Source organism: Formica exsecta, unplaced genomic scaffold, assembly GCF_003651465.1.
Source record: "Formica exsecta isolate Colony F162 unplaced genomic scaffold, ASM365146v1 scaffold1505, whole genome shotgun sequence".
Lineage (NCBI taxonomy): Eukaryota > Metazoa > Arthropoda > Insecta > Hymenoptera > Formicidae > Formica > Formica exsecta.
In genome coordinates, this window is record NW_021848831.1 from 47,374 (window position 1) to 66,662 (window position 19,289).

The 19,289-nt window shown below is 38.3% G+C and overlaps 1 protein-coding gene across 7 annotated transcripts in view; it reads left to right on the forward strand.

Moving 5' to 3' along the window:
• The window catches only part of LOC115232900 (dystonin), a 112,243-nt gene that overhangs the window by 8,354 nt on the left and 84,600 nt on the right, over positions 1 to 19,289 (forward strand). For 2 of the 7 annotated variants that reach the window (XM_029803059.1, XM_029803065.1), the window contains exons 1-2: positions 9,178 to 9,614; positions 16,713 to 17,569. The exons of the other annotated variants lie outside the window; for them this stretch is intronic. In XM_029803059.1, coding sequence (XP_029658919.1) covers positions 17,386 to 17,569 — 184 coding nt within the window. In that variant the 5' untranslated portion in view covers positions 9,178 to 9,614; positions 16,713 to 17,385. Of the gene's footprint in view, positions 1 to 9,177; positions 9,615 to 16,712; positions 17,570 to 19,289 lie in introns of those variants that run through there. 7 annotated transcript variants of the gene reach the window in all.

Genomic DNA, 19,289 nt, shown 5'->3' on the forward strand with positions numbered 1-19,289 from the left:
ATATATTTTTTTTTTTTTCTATGTGAAGCCGCCAAGAAAATTTTTAAGTTATCAAGTTTTTTACAGTGAAATTATATAATTACAGTTTACATTCAAATGAATATAATGTAACATCATAGTAATTTAATGTTGTTCAAGATCAGAGATAGAGAAAAGGCGATTGTATTTTTCATCTCAATATTCGTTTTTTATCAATTTACACAGAAAAAAATAAATATACTTGAAAGATGTGCAACATCTAAAACATTACAACTTTACCTAAAAAAATTTTCATTTCATGAATGTCTGAAAATATTCGCTTCTCACGTTTTACACGTCTACATCTTACTCTATCATTCAAGCTGTTGTCAGTTGACATCATCATTCATTGAATCTTTAATTATTTATTGTCAAAAGAAGCAGTCAGATAAGAAACTTATATTCTTTTGACATAAAAAGTACTTGTGTGTGTTTATTCGGATGACGCTTACTTTATGTGTCTGAATTTTTACATTTTAAATAGCACGATTTATAATGCATATAATATAATATTACTATAACGTATCTATAAGATATTTCTATTTAATCAATATAATAATAATAACACAATTAAATATATTTTTTTAATGACATTAATATGAAAATTATTCATGAATGGAGAATCGCTGTTATTTCGATTATTTACTTCGCTGTTACCGTTCTGATTGATGAAAATTGTGTCTATCTGCGATGACCCTCGTAACATTGAATAGCTCGAAGTAACATGAAAGCGGTTCGGATTCAACTTGTTTTTTGACGATTCTGTTCCTTCGCCGTCAATATTATTCTGCAGATGATTAAGGTCACGTCAAAAGTAGTGGATAATGAATGAAATTGATAGTCCGCTATTCTGCAAGACACGGTGATTGGCTGGTGCATATAAAGGCTCTGGGCGTTACCTTCGGAGTTTCAAAAATAGTATAATAACGTGGTACCTCTCTGTTTGTCGACCACTTCAATTTATGAGCACAAGACTAACGATCTTTAATAGGCAGTGCCGGATAAGCAAACAGTTTTTTCTCGTTTTGTTAAGAAAAATATATATATATATATATATATATAAACCTTATTAAATCTCTAGGCTATTAAAAAGCAATAGAAATGATTTATCGTGAAATCATTTTCTTTTTTATCTTTATCCTTTTACTATTTCGATGATTCATTTTTAACAAGACTGTTAATTCTTGTATCAAGATGCTTTCGTATAATTAAAAATCTATATTTTGAATTTGTTAGAAATCGTGAGCGATGAATGATTTCTCCGATCGCATTAAATTTTAGTACAATTCCATCGCGTGTCTGTTGTACATCGTGACATCATCGTATCGGGACCTTCAATGAGGGGTGCTGACGAGAGCAGAAACCCGAGATTATTCTGTAAATATCGAGTTGCGCGTCAAAGATCGTCTTACCGCGATAATTCTTTTCAGACTTCTTTTCTTTTCTTCGACTATCTCGTCCTATTGCATCGGCGGGTTAAGCACGTTTAGACTCCTCGGATTATTATCTGTCTCGGACGTGCATGATGCTCTGCGTGGGTGTCAATAGTCCTCATTATTCGAGGGGTCTCAGGCGTACAGAAATAAGTCTTTTTTTGTAGGAATTAAATAGTCGAGGATAGAAGATGAATGATCATAAAATTTACATAGAGAAGAAACGAATATATATAACTTTTCTTCTCTAATTCTCACAAAGTTTATACGTGTTAGATTTCTTATCGCGATAATGTACATAATTTGGTTTGTACAACACGCGGATTAGCTAGTGTCAATCTAGGATTAGTGTCAAGATCCTATCGCATATGGATCTATTCGTTAAGCATTAATGGTCCGTGGCAATTGAAGTTTGTTATGCGCTATTAGTCATAAGGTGGTTTCGCAGTAGCACGTTTCGCAGTCATCTATTTGTACAACGATGATGCAATGCAGGAACTACCTGTCATTGTTGCGTAATTGAATCATACCGTGTGTCTAGCGCCGTATATTATCTATGAAATTTTTCAAGCCGGAAATTGATTCTCTCCATCGCGTACCATTGTGACAATTGATTTACCTGGTGACGAACTTTGAACTTTGATTCGAAAATATACGGAATTTTTATGAGTCTTCTCTCTCTTTACGAATAAATAATAAATTGAGAAATATAAACATTTTAATTATTTTAACTACGCTAAGTTTTTAAATCGTTTTAATTCCATATATCGTATACAGTAAAATGATAATATTTTAGATGACAAATATTGCAAAAGGTCGACATGTCCTCGAGTCAACGACTATATAGCGTGTTCCATAATACTCTAGTGTTCAAGTTAGATTTTCATAGATTAATTCCTCAAACTGTTGACAGTGGCGTCGTTTTTGTCTATTGATTGGGCTGGTGGAATCGCTGCATCTTTTGCCGTAGGAAGTAGGGACAGGTTAGGTCAGTTCACATTGAGCCACGACCGTGGAGGCGGCAACAGGTGCTCGGGTCACGGTTCGATGCCCGGGTATATGCCATCAGCCGCCTCTCCCGTTCGTCTCTTTGCCTATAGGCCTATAGAATTCTATGCTTAGCGATGCTTGTTGCGCCCTCCACTTTTAATTATTGCCACCTGGACGACTTTCTCCATGAGAGCATAAAAAGCCATTTTGTGATTTGAGTCTTACACGATGCAATATCACAACGATTATTTTAAAAAGAATCGCGCGCTTTAATATTTTTATTAATTTTTACAATACAATCGATTTATAAAATTATATATACATATATATTAATATTAATTATATATATTTATACATAATTAATTTAAGATTTTTGACGGGTTAAGAAAAAGCAATTTTTGTTATTTTCCAAAGATCCTCGGATAAAATTAAACGAGGGGACGCACAAGACACTCCTTCATGTGTCAACGCGTAAATGATGTTTAAACGTCACGGACTCTTTCTTGCATTGGAGCGTGCAGACTAAACGTACGTGTTACGAGGCATTCATTTGTCGGGGCTCTTTTAACGCTCGAGCACGAAGTCCTAATGTAAATTTAAACCGCGGACAATGATCACCCTCGAGTCGTGCGGCTTTTCGTATTAACTCCATAATTCGTCTAAAGACCTCGCCGTGATGTCGCACACGTTCTCGTATTCTCTCGTCCATTCTTATTAAAAGAGAGAAGTTACACATTGTCAGGGTGTCTACTCCCTGGAAAAATACGGAAAATCTGGAATTTTTAGGGAATTTTTTTATACTGGAAAAATTAGGGAATTCTCATGGAATTTTTGACTCAGGAATTTTTTAAAAGAATTCTCTTTGATTTAATTTTGCTCTTATACGTAAGCAGTAGACAATCCGTCAATAAGCTTAGTTATTAATTATGTGTTTAAAATATATTATAAAAATATATTTATCTTTCTGTCTATATATTCAATGTCTTAACAAAATATTGAATATACAGTAGATATTCTTTATTTTAATTTTTAGTGATAAAAAATGAAAAAATATTATACAAGTTAAAAATTTTTATCTTAACGAAAGCTATTAATTTTTTTTTTTCAGTATATTTATAAATCTAGCACTCAAAACTTAAGTGGCTTTGTGTTTTTTCTTTGTACGAATGAAAAGCATTAGAAAACGCGTACAATAAAAAAACTTTATTATAGGAAATTGCAAAAAATCTTTAAAATATTCTTTTTACCTGTAAATTTGAACAAAAATATTTAGAAGATCAGGGAATATTCAGGGAATTCTTTTTCAAAATTACAAGATTAGAATATTTCGCGACGAATCGTAACATACGTCACGCAAAACGTCGCGTTATGAATCTAATAAAACGCCTGAGTGGAGAATTATAAGTAATTGATTCAATGCAGATTAAGCTCATTGCTCATATAAGAGCTTCTTGTTCTCTGCAACGATCTATTATAATATTATTCTCAAGAAGGCGAGAGCATTTTTCAAATCTTTTAATATTATGAATGACAATTTAAATTTTACAAATATCACTATACTTGTATCACTACATAATGATATCATGTGTATTAAATATAAATATGTATATTAAACACAGAATGCTTTTTTATAACATCAAGAATTTAACGTTATTTAAATATTCTCGAAAATTAAGGACGATGAAAAATTTCGAAACCTCTTTTTGAACATACTTTTCTTCTCCGTGAAGACTTTCGAGATGTAAATGATACTTTAGAAAACCGCTCGTCCGACTCGGGGCTTGCATATTCCTTTGTGGTGTCGGTTGCTATGTAAATACCATGTACCCGCCATATATCTGACGATACCGGGGTGCTCATCCTGACTTGTTGGCACATACGTTATAATTATTTTCGCATAATAATCTTAACTTAAAATTATCACGAACGACTCAATAAGCTTCTTTGGAGAGTAAAGCTTGTTACTAAATTGCCGTTTGAAAAAGATCTCTTTCTTGAAATAGCGGTTCTGAAAAAATTTTTTTAAATCGCTGATCGCGAAATTGTTCTCGTATAGATTTACCGAAAAATAATCTTTGATTATTCTGTTCTAATATATATCAGAACGTGTGTGTGAATATGGCACAACTAGAGTAATGTAAAGTTGAACTAGCGAAAAGTTTCGCACGGAATACCGTTATAGAAGCCAAAGGTCAGACGAGTTAGTTCATTTTACAGATGCGAGATTCTATTTGCAGTTATTGTCCTTTCAATTTGGGATAAAAAAAATTGTAATATACATGTAAATTATATAATTTTTAATTTGTATTATATAATATTTATAAATATATGGGAAATATCTTATTCTACTTTACCGTCAGGAGATATCGGAATATCATGAGAACGTTACATCCATCCCCCATCGATACCATAACTGTTTTACTGCACCTTAACATTACTATCATGGTGGCCGATGATACTTTCAATCATAGATACATTTTTTTTTAGGCAAATTATTTTTTTTTTTTTTGGATTACTCTGTTATATTTTAAAAAAATAATGCAAAAATTTTTGGATGTAAAACGCTATAACGTTGATATAAACGAAAATTATCTCTCACATTCATCTATCTTTCCTCTATATTCTGACTTTCAAGATTTGCTTCGTTCGTGATATATGATAAAACACGTGCGAGAATGACGTGTCATAGTTGACAAGAGCGATGTTGACGATTCGTGCAAATGTATTCTACGATACGCACGTCGTTTTTGATTCCGCAAAAGTCGATTTCGCACGAATTTGCCCATCTCTTAAGTCGATTCGCGATTATGGATGCATTTGCTTCGGAGAAATGTTGAAAGCAGACACTCAAAAAAATGTCTTGCTGATATAGGTAGATTTCTAGGTGTCACAACAAAAATTTATCGCTATTTTTTGTATCTGTTAGAATATTGTCTGTTACATATAGAATTTATAGCAGCAATATTCTAATAATATCTTCTAGAAAATTTAGGTCCCATTGCCAAATGTTAATCACTGCATTGGATAAATATGAGTTTCGATACTACAGCTAGAACGATCTTTGTGAGAAATATAACTGCCAATTATAACTGCAGCATTGAAAAATTGAGAGAAATTGTTTAAAAGAGCTAGATAGATTGGGCGCATTATACAAATATGTTATATGTGAGGATTATATATTCATTTGTTTCTTGTCGCTAATTTTTTCTGTGTACCACAGCCAAACTTTATGACAAGTATGATTGGCCTTAACATGGATAGGCGCCACAGAAAAACATTCTTTCTAAATTTCACAAACAGTTTAGATATAAATTCTGTCTCTGTCACTTAGATTGATTAAATGCGAAACATATGCGATATCACAGTATTTGCTAATCATTTATGTACCTCAGTTAATTTTGCGCACCCAGAAAATTTTTGCTGTAGTTGCAAAACCACTTTTTTGAGTGGAATTTTTTAAAGAAATTTATTGAAATGTAGATATACAATCCGGATATTTAACTTGTAATAACATGTGTGAAATAGAGATTTATACAATCTATAGTGGAAGCTTACCTTGTGGAATATTTTTCAATTTCTGTCGCATATTTTTTCGATTAAATAATTGATATCCTTGCAAGATATTCTACTTCACTGCTCGAATAAGTTTTAAACTCACTCATAAATTACACAAATACTACGCAATATTTGAAATTACTAATAAATATTTTGTCAACGATTAATATATTTGCAACGGAGCGTGAAAATAATCGCCGTCCAACCATAGACTGATTTTATACGCGAAGCTGGCGTCCTTATATATTTGGAGTAATCATGGTCTTCTCTCTCTCTCTCCATCGTTGTACAGTTAGGAATGCCAGTTAAACTTGCTGCCAGCTACATAAAATGCGAGTAAATTGAAAAAAAAGCATGAATCGTGGTAACTTCGAACATCATGACGACGAACCGGAAGACTGTCGAGCTTTTATTGGTGGCGCGTCCGCGTTATTGCTTATTTTAATGTTGAATGCAATTTAATTCACTTTGCAATCTCCAAGAAACGAGACATTTTCCGTTAGTCTACTCCCTCGACAAAATTTATAAAAATTTGGTTTAGATGCGTTTATTTATTTAATTATATAATAATGATATTTATTATATGACATTTAATTAAGAGATTATTAATGTAAGATTAAAGATACTTTTTCAAACATTATTCTACGAATTCCTGATAGCAATTTAACATTGCGGCCGTATGATTATCACTATACTACGTTGAATAAAACATCCTACGTTGAATAGAAGTATCAATTGCTGATCAAAGTTAATAAGCATCTCTAGACACGCATACTACCGAGGGTTACGTGGCTGCGAGAAATAACGCGTGACCCCGCCGGGAATATTTGACCGATACTCTCTTTCTCTCTCTTTCTCTCGGTTAGCCAAATGTGCATAAAACAGTCCCGCCACATATTTCTGGGCGCGAAAGATGACCGATGCTCTAAATAGTAGTGGTGCTCTCACACGTATGTCTTCCACTTGACCAAGCGAGTGCTTCTCCGAATCGAACTCTAAAACGTCATTAGGAGCCAAATAATCGGGCGTGAATGCCTCGATGATGACGCCCGTTATGATGCAAATACGACTGCTCTCCTGACAAATATTGTTTAAGAAAATGCGATTATGAAGGATGCACTCGCAATTTCTGTAAGGTCTCTCGTTATACGATATAAAATTTTAACCCTTAAAAGTGTCACATCATCTAGATCCTCTCGATATTTTAACAACAGAATATCCCGAAGGCCTTAATCAATAAAAAAAAAAAAAATGTTTAAAATTTATTTTTTAAGTTTGTTGTACATGATCATTTTTTATATGGGTTTTTTTTTTACCCTTTCAATATTTTAACAATAGAATATCTCGAAGGCATTAATTAATAAAAAAAATCAAAATTATTTTAAAATTTATTTTTTGTTGTACATGATAATTTTCTACAGATATCAAGGAGTATATATAAATTTTTGTAGATCTTTTCAAGCACTTTGAGACAGCTAAGACTGTGACAACACATTGTAATCCATATGTAATCAGGAACAGAGCAAAAAAAAATGTGTGGCCTCCAAGGGTTGATAATGTCCGCGTTTGAAAAAATATATGAATAAGAATACAGTTAATGAATCAAATTGTTTATTATATTCTCAGCTTTGAAATTCTAAATTTTTATAATTATATCAAAATTCTAGTCGCGGGGTCGTTTGGATGTTCCTCCGTCGCGATCTCTCTCTCTCTCTCTCTCTCTCTCTCTCTCACTCTCAATCGGGCGAAAATAACATCCCGACCTGGAGGAAGAAAGAACGTATGAACATGAGACGCGACTTCCGCACTCGTATATAACCCCTGCCGATCCGTGACCTGCCTTACTGCCTCCTTCGGCGTGTAGCTATTCTCCTCGGCGTTGCGAGGAGGCACGTTTCTCACCCTCCGTCCTATTCTCCATTCCCCCTCTCCAATTTTACTCCCTCCTCTCTTTATCGGGCCGTGTTCCTTCGCAGGAGTGAGCAAGCAGGATCGTGATCGGGGAACCAACCGATGGGGGTCGATCAGAGGGAGCGGCGAGGACGGTCGCGAGGTTTATAGATACGGTGGAGGAGAGGTGGGGTGTGAGGCCCGTTTCTTGGATCTCTCTCTCTCTCTCTCTCTCTCCCCCCCCCCTTTCTCTCTCTCTCCCCTGGTCGAGGGAGAGAGCCGGCCGCCGGGTGGGCGGCAGTTGTCCAGGCGTCGGCAGTCTGCGTTCCGAGGCGACGTGGCCTGCACGGCGGAGCGACATACCGCGTCCTCTCCAATTCTCAGTGCGCTCTCTTCTCTTTTCCTCTCTCTCGTCTTTCCCTCGTCTCCCTTCTCTATTCTGTATTCTACCTCCGTTCCCTCTCTCCAGGTCTTCTCCTCTCTCTCTCTCTCTCTCTCTCTCTCTCTCTCTCTCTCTCTCTCTCTCTCTCTCTCTCTTTCTCTCTCGCTCCTCTCTGCCGCCTCCGTCCTTGCGCCTCTGACTCTATTTCTCTCTCTCCTTTCTCATCCAATAGCGTACGCTCCTCCTTGTCGCTCCAGCACCTGGCTCGCGACTCTCCGCTCCGGATACTCGACGACTTCGTCAACGCGCCGCCGTCGCCGCTGTCGCCGTCGTCGCTGTCGCCGTCGTCTTCTTCACCGCGCGTAATATATATATATATATACATACATAGATACATACATACGTTCTTCGCGACAGAGAAATTCGCAGTGCCACGTTTCGAAGCGCCCGGTCGTCGCCGTGTCGCGCGTGTGTCCAGGAGTAGTGAACTGTGCGCGCGCGCCGAAGAGCAGCCTCGTATTCAGCCTGGTGTTGTTCGTGTTCGCGGGTGTCAGTGACATTATTCTAGTCTAATAGGTATACCTAGCGGCTTACAGAGTACAGACAGTAACGACGACGCAGAATCCTCGCGCTATTGTTTTTCGAGCGAATCGACCGTACGTCATCGCATTATCACTCGCGATAAACATACTACTTGATTGTTTATGATATTTGTTAGCCACATTGTTTTTTGTAACAGTTTTCTGACGGCGCGAGGATTCTGATCGCGATCGTCACCTACGAAGAGAGCTCGCGAAATTGATGATTTATTGCGAGTACTGGAATCTTTTAAAATAATTTCTGAGCGAATTAAACATTGCACCCCGCATTTATTTGTGACAGTGAAAACACTATTGACTCTCTCTCTCTCTCTCTCTCTCTCTCTTGCACTGTCGCTCGTCGCTGCCGCCTCCGTCCTTGCGCCTCTGACTCTATTTCTCTCTCTCCTTTCTCATCCAATAGCGTACGCTCCTCCTTGTCGCTCCAGCACCTGGCTCGCGACTCTCCGCTCCGGATACTCGACGACTTCGTCAACGCGCCGCCGTCGCCGCTGTCGCCGTCGTCGCTGTCGCCGTCGTCTTCTTCACCGCGCGTAATATATATATATATATACATACATAGATACATACATACGTTCTTCGCGACAGAGAAATTCGCAGTGCCACGTTTCGAAGCGCCCGGTCGTCGCCGTGTCGCGCGTGTGTCCAGGAGTAGTGAACTGTGCGCGCGCGCCGAAGAGCAGCCTCGTATTCAGCCTGGTGTTGTTCGTGTTCGCGGGTGTCAGTGACATTATTCTAGTCTAATAGGTATACCTAGCGGCTTACAGAGTACAGACAGTAACGACGACGCAGAATCCTCGCGCTATTGTTTTTCGAGCGAATCGACCGTACGTCATCGCATTATCACTCGCGATAAACATACTACTTGATTGTTTATGATATTTGTTAGCCACATTGTTTTTTGTAACAGTTTTCTGACGGCGCGAGGATTCTGATCGCGATCGTCACCTACGAAGAGAGCTCGCGAAATTGATGATTTATTGCGAGTACTGGAATCTTTTAAAATAATTTCTGAGCGAATTAAACATTGCACCCCGCATTTATTTGTGACAGTGAAAACACTATTGATGCAAAGTATAATTTCCAATGTTTGCAGCATGGAAAATTATTATGCTTTCAATCGATTTTAATCTCTAATTTATTCCTTGACATGTATCGATTGATACTTGTCGAGGCACATATAATATGCTATCGAAATATTTATCCGTATCAAGTATCCTGAGCAGTGTGGCAACACCAGGCGTCTGTTTGAGTCATACGCTTCGTAATCGCGGCAGTTCCGACACTCTTCCCACTTGATCCCCTTCCCCTCCTCTCTCTCTCTCTCTCTCTCTCTCTCTCTCTCTCTCGATTGATCGATATGTTGATATTAATGGGTGATGTACCTTTTCTTTCTCCTACCGTGTCTTTTTCGCTCGTTTATCATTATCGCTTGCGCGTGTTCGATATATCTGCGTTATCAGTACCGAATGTTTCATTGACACCAAAGTCACGATGTAGATTTTTAATTTTTGCATGACTTATGTATATTTTGTACGTGATACTTGGTAGAAATTTATCTTTTTTAGATAGAGAAGGATTTGTCAAAAAATTTACATTGCACACTAAAATACTATATCTTTAACAATTTTAAATTTATTTCGATTTTCCTTTCACAGAAATTTTATTAAAAATTTGTCAAACTTTATTTAGTTATGATTTAGAAAAATATCGCGATTCTAGTTCGCCAGAAAATTTAATAGCATTTTAAATGGGTAAACACGCAAATATATTATTCTTACTACTGAAGGATCAACAACAGTGTCTCGTATGATATATCGTCGACTATCAGTTAAGCACTGCGTCTTTATCTGTTATTATCGATACCGCATATATAAGCTGGATAACTACGAGATATCGTGCGAAGTAAAAAAAAAAAACACAGGTAATTTGCCTAGTCTGCTTAATGATGATGCAAACGCGATGCTCGTATAGATAACATGAGAGGAATACTTAGTCATCGTCGGAAAAATTTTAAATATACGCAATACATTCTTTTTGTCGACAGTTCAAGAGATTCGCCGTGTCGAACTGTTTAAGAATTTTCTCAACATCTACGAAACAAATCACGATCTTAAGAAAGGATAGCCGGATAACAGAAGAAAGTAGTTTTTGTCGAACATTGATTATGTAATAGATGCCGAGAACGAGAAGCAGAAAGAGTCGAGTCGCACGACAAAACTGGTCGAGACGCAGATAGCACATATAATGCGCGTTTACTCACACACACGTGTCGTCACGACTTCTTAATTTGGTTAGATCGCGAAACTTTTACTCGAATTGGCGCTGGTCAGATCATTAATTGCCGTTAATTTATAGCGGAAAGTTTACTTGACACAAAACTCGGAGTATATGAATAAAATCTTTTGATTCGCGCGGCTCAGTTATTATTTGAGGTGGTACTTGATACGGTTAAAAATAATTAATAAACTTTACAAGGATATGTAACACATCAACTGAGGATATTACATGATTTGTTTCACATTTAACAGTAAAACAAAGGCTAAATTGATTAGATAAACAATTGATCAGAAATATATTTTTTCACGAAAATATTTAAAAATAATGATTAATTTATTTCGATGATATTCATTTTTATAAACTATATGAATACAATCTTGATTTACGCGGCCTAGTTATTACTTGAGGTGGTACTTGATATGGTAAAAAATAATTAATAAACTTTACAACGATATGTAATGCATCAACTGAGGATATTACACGATTTGTTTCATATTTAACAGTAAGAGAAAGGCTAAAATACAATTGATCAATAATATATTTCTTTACTAAAATATTTAAAAATAATGATTAATTTATTTCGATGATATTCATTTTTATAAAGTACCAGTTTCTCCGAATTCGTTCGTATCTTAATACACATATGGTACAAGACCATATATGGAAATCGTTTGCTGTACTATTATCAGTATTATTCATCTTTTGTAATGGAATTACTCATCGCTAAACCGCATTCTCTTTCGTCGGTATTTTGAGCGATTCGCTTTTCCTTTCTACTTGTTATTCCACCTGCAACCAAATCACTACTTTTTCATCGCGCCGCGACGATTTAAGTCGAATGCAAATTATCGTAAATGACTCTCGTGAGCGATTGTCTTGGAGGAGATGAAATCATTCTCGGTTGTTTTCTCGGCTCCCCTTTGCTACGAACGTGAACTCATCGTTGTCCCCTCGTAAACAAGATACTCCAGTGAGGAAGAACAGCATCAGTCAAAGACGATTCGCAACGACTAAAATGTCCTTATACGGTTAATTTGCCCAGACGAATTTGCGTGATCGAACCATTGGTAAACATTTCGAGAGGTGCGATTCGATTGTGGGCGGACTCGTCTAGGCAAATACAGGTGGGGCTCGTTGGGTTTCGGGCAAATCGAATAATATACGCGCGAACCGGTCCCTTTCTCTCGAAACTAAATTCGGCCGGTCTAAACGAGTTTCCCATTCTTGGTAGCGGCAGCAGGTAGAATTCACTTTTCATTATGAGATAAGAATCTCGTCAGTTTTGGCAGTGAAAGTGACTCTATAAGGAATCTCGCCGATAATACAAGTTGAAATAGATTCAAAAATATGACTTAAGAATAGAAATTTTTTTATGATTAAGGAATTATATCTATAAATATTTTTAATCAAAATTTTATATATATATATTTCTTTTTCTTTTTAATTATATCTCAATATAATATTATTATACTGTTCTCTCATATTTTACCGTCATCTTTTTCTTTGTACACACTTGTCTACTAGTAGCTTACGGGGTAAGAATAGACGTGAGTCCGTCTACCCATGCTGTTTGACGTTGGCGGCGATTGCATTGTAATCGAACAAGGTGCATGTTCGTATCCACCACGTAAATTACGCCTCCGCCGGCTCGCGGAAACTCACAACCTGCTCTCGGTAAGAGCTCGTGACATCCGTGCGAACACTCTCATATCGTTATCTCGCGCTAAAACCCACGTAGCTCGCGGCTCGCGCAGCCTTTTAAGGGCCGATCGAAGGTCTTCCTTACATTGTTTTGCATTCTTCTTATTTGGAGATTAATTTTTAGATTGTGAAATTAAAATTCAAGTCATCAGTTTCTTTTATGTCTATATATTTATGATAATAATAATGGAGTTTTATTTACATTTCGTCGTAAAAGTCGTCTATGTCGTTTCGGAAACCGATATGTTTATTCTCTGACACTCCTCCGCCTACCTCGCTTTGAAACCGATCCCCGATTTCTCATTGCCTTAATCGTCCTCGTCGCTCGACTCTTGTCTATCGTGCATAATCTGTCGTATATAATAGCCAACGCCCTTTCGAGGGTAACTTCCACAGTCGAACGACCTACGTGCTACGACGAAAGATACACGAGAGTGTGCGATCACGCACGTAAGGAGAAAATATATGCGGGAATATATAATACGGGATCAAAGTCACGATAGTTACACGCGTGTAGCACACGCTTTTTGTTATCCGCGCGGGACGCGCGACTCGATTAACCGCGGCGGCGGCGGGCCTCCGAGAGGAGGTCCCCTTCAAGGTTGATCGCGGGAGCCCACCTCGCAGGATCCCGGGAGTAGTGGGCCGAGATCGACTATGGACCCGTTATGCGACTTGGCGCAAGAATGCCGCCGAGCCGGCCTCCGTATAGCCCGCGCGTGCCTCTCTTCCTCTCTTTCGCCGGGCTCCTACTTGCTCCTACTTGCTCCTACTTGCATTCACGAGGATGTTCGCGGATCCTTCCCTTCGAAGGATTTCGATAAAACCGAAAATAATTTCTGACACATCTTTTTAATCGCGGAGCTATCGTTAATGTCACATTTGAACCTTCGCTTTGTAAAGAGAATCGAATACCGAACATGTGCGAGGAGATAGAGAGAGGAAGAGATGCTATCTCTGTAGCTATTCCAATATTCCTTTGCGATGTCGTTGCGGTTTCGCTCTGTCATTTAACGGGTTCGTTGCTCGTTAATATCCCGCGGTTATATTTACGCTATACACGCGACGTAAGATACATTGGAGATATTAATGCGTGCCCCTTTAAATAGAAATCAAATAAACAGATTCAAATACAATCACGAATGAATATCGGCAAATATCAACATAGAAGCTTTGTTTAATTAATAATTTTATAAAAAGATATTATTTTTTATACAGAACTTTGTATAAAAGATTATCTAAAAAGGAAATTAAAATATTAATAATTAACGCTTATTTATTGATATTTATTTGTTCTTTTTTGCTGGACCCAATTTTGGACAGAGTTTCTCGCGTACGGTGCCAGTCTTGGTGCTTCTTATATTAACGGATTTTTTGATAGCCTTTATGCATCCGCGTTTTCGGCATACCTTTATACGCTCGCGGTGTATGACGTGCGCTCTACAAGCAGGCTATGCTCATATAAGGCACACGAGGATGCGAGAGAGCGAGTTTTCTCAGAACGCATGATTCAGCACCCAGCGACATTAAGAGCCGTCGTCGTCGCTGGTACGGCCATTCGGCGTTTAATGAATTAACAAGGGCTCGTCCATTAGGCGTGTCTCCCGACGCGTACGGGATCAATTAAAGTCTACGGGTTAACGAGCGGCGAAAGATGCATTCTCCTCGCTTCGAGACTTTAGTTTAAATTGAATTCGGAACACGAAGAGTACCGTTAGAGACTTTGAATTCAGAAATGAGAGGATGAATTCAACGTATCAAGTCTCAATTTGCATTTGCAAAAATGATAATCGCCCTCTCGCATCGAGTTTTCAAAGTTTTTACTTTAGGATGGTTTTTCTTACATTCCATGTTTAACGGTACCCGATGACATTTCTGCCGGAGTCGGTATTTCTGCGCGACGACCTCTGCGTGTGTCGAAAGAATGGTCTCATCTAACCGCGTGGCGTCACTCTGTTTTCTTTCCGTTTCTAATTTCGTGCAGGGACAAGAGCGAGACGACCGGCTGTCCTGCGTGTGTGTATATATACTTGCGGTTCGATTGCACGCGACGACATTTGCATCCACGACTGCTAGGGCAAGTGCAGTGATCGACCGACCGACCGTCGTGCTGATCTTGTATGCGTATCGTCGCGACGATGCACTTTTCATATTCCGCGCATCATTTCTTCTATTGCTTCGATTAAGAGTTCCTGTTTTTTCGCTCTCTCTTCTTTTTTAAATTTTATTTTAACAGAAAGAGAGAGAGAGAGAGAGAGAGCGAAGTATGGCGATAGTTGAGTGCGTCTAGTCAGCCTCCGCGACGACGGTGAATTGGTCCATGACGACCCTTTCTGATACGCAACGACCACGACGCGGGGCACCCACGTACCCATTCTCCGTTTACCATATGCGGAGAGTTCGATCTCGCGGTTAGGCGCGCTTCCATCGTCCTCTTAAGCCTCCGCCGATGCCAGGCGTGTGCGTCGGCGCTCAGTCTCCACGCGCCTCGCGGAACGTCAGTTTGAAAAGGTCGCTCGATCCGTCCGTCCGATTTCGCTTTCCGCTCGGTGTGTTGCGACCGGTAGGTTTCTTGTAGGCTTGGTGCCATCGACATTCTTAACGCTGCCGGATTATTTTATACAACAGTTTAATAAAAGTGACAAAAAAAATCGAACATTTGAATCAGGAATGTGTAACTTACGGGTCCAATTTTAGCAGTATGAAAAATTGATAATTTTTAGGAATTTTTCTTTTTTGAAAAAAGAAATTGATCTTTTTTTGCATTTTACATATGTTTTTATTGATGTTTAATCTATGGTCCGATGATATGACATGATATGGTTTCTCGTATAATTGTATGAAATGAAAAATAATTAGTCTAATTTTATTCTGTAGGATATTTTTGGGATATTAAACCTAATTTTACTAGAAAAAATTGAGAAATAACAAAGTAGTGTTATTTTAAAATTAAATATTTATGAATTTTGCTTTTTATTTCTTGAAGAATATTAAAAAGTCAGAAGAATATTAAATATTAATTTTTTTAATTCTAATTACATTCAGTATCTCATAAAAAGCTAAGATTTAAAAAGTTCTTACGTATTGTTTAAACATTGATAACAACATATGTAAAACACTAAAAACACAATTTCTAAAATTCTTCAAAAAAAATTTCTAAAAATTATCAATTTTTTGATACTGCTAGAAATAGTACAGTGTTCTTTTTGCTTTTCGTCAAATCTATCGTTATTATTCTTATTTATTTCTTATATAAAATATAAATTTTATATAAAATCATACAATTAGAATATGCCATCAAAGCATAAGTGCATAAACGAGATTGCGGGATATTGGATTAAATGAATCATAAATTAATCATACTTAATCGCGTTACGTTTTATCGCCATTGTTGCGGTTAGGTGATTCCTATTTTAGTCTTTAGCTTAATATGCTGAATAATCGATCACAAATTTGATGGACACGCGTAGGATAATGGTACCTAATGGTTGGGTGTAACCATGATCGACTTTCCGAGTTTCTTAGGCGTGCATCAAGGCCGTTGAATTCTAATCTAACACGGATATATCGATTAATCATCCCTTCCACTCCTACGTCGCCCCATTTCTCTTTGTTTCCATCATCTTTCTGCAATTTTCTGCATTTTTTTCGCGATGGTTCGGTGGCTAGCATAAAAAAGTTTCCTTGTGCGTAATAAATGTAAATTCGTGATAAAATATCGAAAAAATATTAATAATAATGCAATTTTTAAATTAACGTGATCTTTTTCAGTAATGAAACTTTTGAGGGCTCTCTCCGTAAAATTATTTATCAAACTTTCCTCTCGAACATCTTATTCGCATATCGTGCATTGTCATTGCATAGGTTTTCCATCTTCGTGTTGTCACTGACAAGGGTATACGACGGACGACGAGCCGGGAGTTTTTCGAGAATTCACAAAGTGCCATACTGTATACGAAGTCGGGGAGATATACAGCGACGTTCGCATTTACATATACGTCACGCGGCAGGTCGGAATCCGAAGGTAAGAGAATCCTTGGCCAATTCTCCGAACGATCGACGGGACGGTTTAAGAATTCGATCGCGTTCCGATCGAAGCTGGTGCATGTGTCGTGTAAACAGCGATAGATAATCGGTGGAACTCACGCGTCGAGCATTCTAAACGCTCTGACAACCAGCAGAGAGCTAGCACGAGAAACTATTCAACGAACGATCGATCCGAAAACTGAAAACTCCTTTAACTCGAGGGTGGATCTCGAGAAAAAGAGAGGGAGAAAGAGACAGCGAACTTACGAAAATGTAAGGGAAAAAAATATACTCGCGCGATTATACGAGCCGAACGAACAGTGAACCAAAGTGTGAGATTTTCACGAACAGATAAAATCTCGAACGGCGAATGCGATTTAAACCCGAATAATCGACTCGAATATTCGCGCAAAGTCAAAGTTTTCGAACTGTCGCCGACTGTTAGGGCGGTGGGAGAACAGCTGTGTCGACTCGTGCCGTGAATGTGTCATGACAGTTCGCGTGGCCGGGCATGAACGTTGAAACCTGCACCCTCTTCTTCGCTGGGACTGCCCGGGGCCCGGAGAAGGACAGGATGTCGACCCAGGCATACTACAAGGAGCGGCTCGGCTTTGATCCGGCCGACACCGTCGCCGAGCATCAGCGCGAACAGCGCTCTCAGCACGGTTACGAGGAGTCGCTCTCCAAGTTCAAAGGTCAGAATGTGAACGGATTCCCGGAGGAAAGTCCGGGATGCAATGGCGTGGTCGGGGAACACCGCGCCGGCAACACCCAGGCTTTCTGGGGCTGCTGGGCGATGTTCATCGAGGCGCACGGTAGGTGGAAAGAGGAGGTGAACAGTTGGCATGCGGATGCTGGAAGATTTTCGTGAGAAGCTCACCCGTTTTTCATTTCTTTTCTCCTCTTAATTTATTTTTTTCCTTTTTGTGTGCGTCAGAATTTTTGCTATCCCGGTCGCCTTTTTTCGATAGGTAAACAAGTACATTTTGCTATCCGAATTATGTCCAACTATCTGCTATTTTTATATAAATCCGGTACGTCGGAGATGATCTATCTTTTTTCGTGAGAAATAAATGTCTGCGGGAGTTATTCATTGGAAATTTTATTCAAAGCACGTGGATGTCCTTCGTAGCATGCTAATTTCAACATTTTTGCTTCGTTTAAAAACTTAAAATATTTAAAAACTTATAATTACGGTAGCTCTATAAAATTTATTGCGATATTGAAACTAATATTTATTATACGAAAAAGATAAAATATTATAAAATAATGTTAATGATAGTATGAAGCAAATCTTTATAAATAGTATAGTATTTTTTTCTTGAAAAGATATGAATTATTTGTAACGTTTCAAAGAGATTAATTACTTACGGTGTTTATAATAATCAATATTTTCAATTGTACTATACATCTCTAAATAGTGTAGTGTGTTTGTTTGCAGTTTGCAGATTGCAAATTTATTCACACAGTGTTCTTATTAACTTTGCGATAAATTGATCCATTGATGCTTGTAACATGCGAGAGGCGCCAAAAGATCCGACTCGAGTTATGCTTTCGGGACGTTTGTTTGATAAATGTTTGAGTTACGAGTGTCGCTTTCCTCGCCTTGCCCTTTTAGCAGCGCCGGATATACATATTTTAAGAGAGTGCAGAAAGAGAGAGAGAATATCTAAACTGTCACTGTATACATAACGTAATAAGTAGACAGATAACGAAAGACAGCGGTTCACTTTTATCGTTCGCCTATATACTTAAATCGATGCATCTCTCGGCATTGCTACGTCTATCCAAGTTTGAAAAAATTTTCGGAATTCGTAAAGTTGCCGGATCCGGTCGGACTATCGCAGCCCACTATTTTACAAAGCGTGCCAGGTGGACAAACAATAAACAATGGCCGTAGCTTTTCATAATCCCTGCCCACTCGGATTGCGTACAAACGGTTCGTATACGCCCAACATTGCTTTTCACTTAGCGCAAAAGTAAACGGCCGGAAGGCTCGCTATGCGAATGACGTCAACGCATCGAGATTGATCGCTAATTTATCGTAATTACCCGGCATCTCGTGTCCGGTTGAGAGTAATTCGTTTCGTGACGCCGTTACGTGCCGGTTATCGTCGACGATGTGTTGCCTTCGCATCTCGTATCTCGCGCGCGCACTCAGCCTTTTCTTTTGACGGAGCCGACGATGCGAAGGACGCGTATTATGAAATCGAGAGACTCTCATCAGCGCGTTACGATCTCCTCTTGCACGAGGAACTTGAGCGAGGCGATTAATAACGGAAGAGTAAAATGCGCGCGTCGTTGCTCGCGAATACGATGTAATATACGAACCAAAGATGTCAATCATGGCATTTTGCGCGATGTGGTTCTCTTTCATAGTTTCTTTCAAAGGTATTTTTTTTTTTTTTTTTTTTA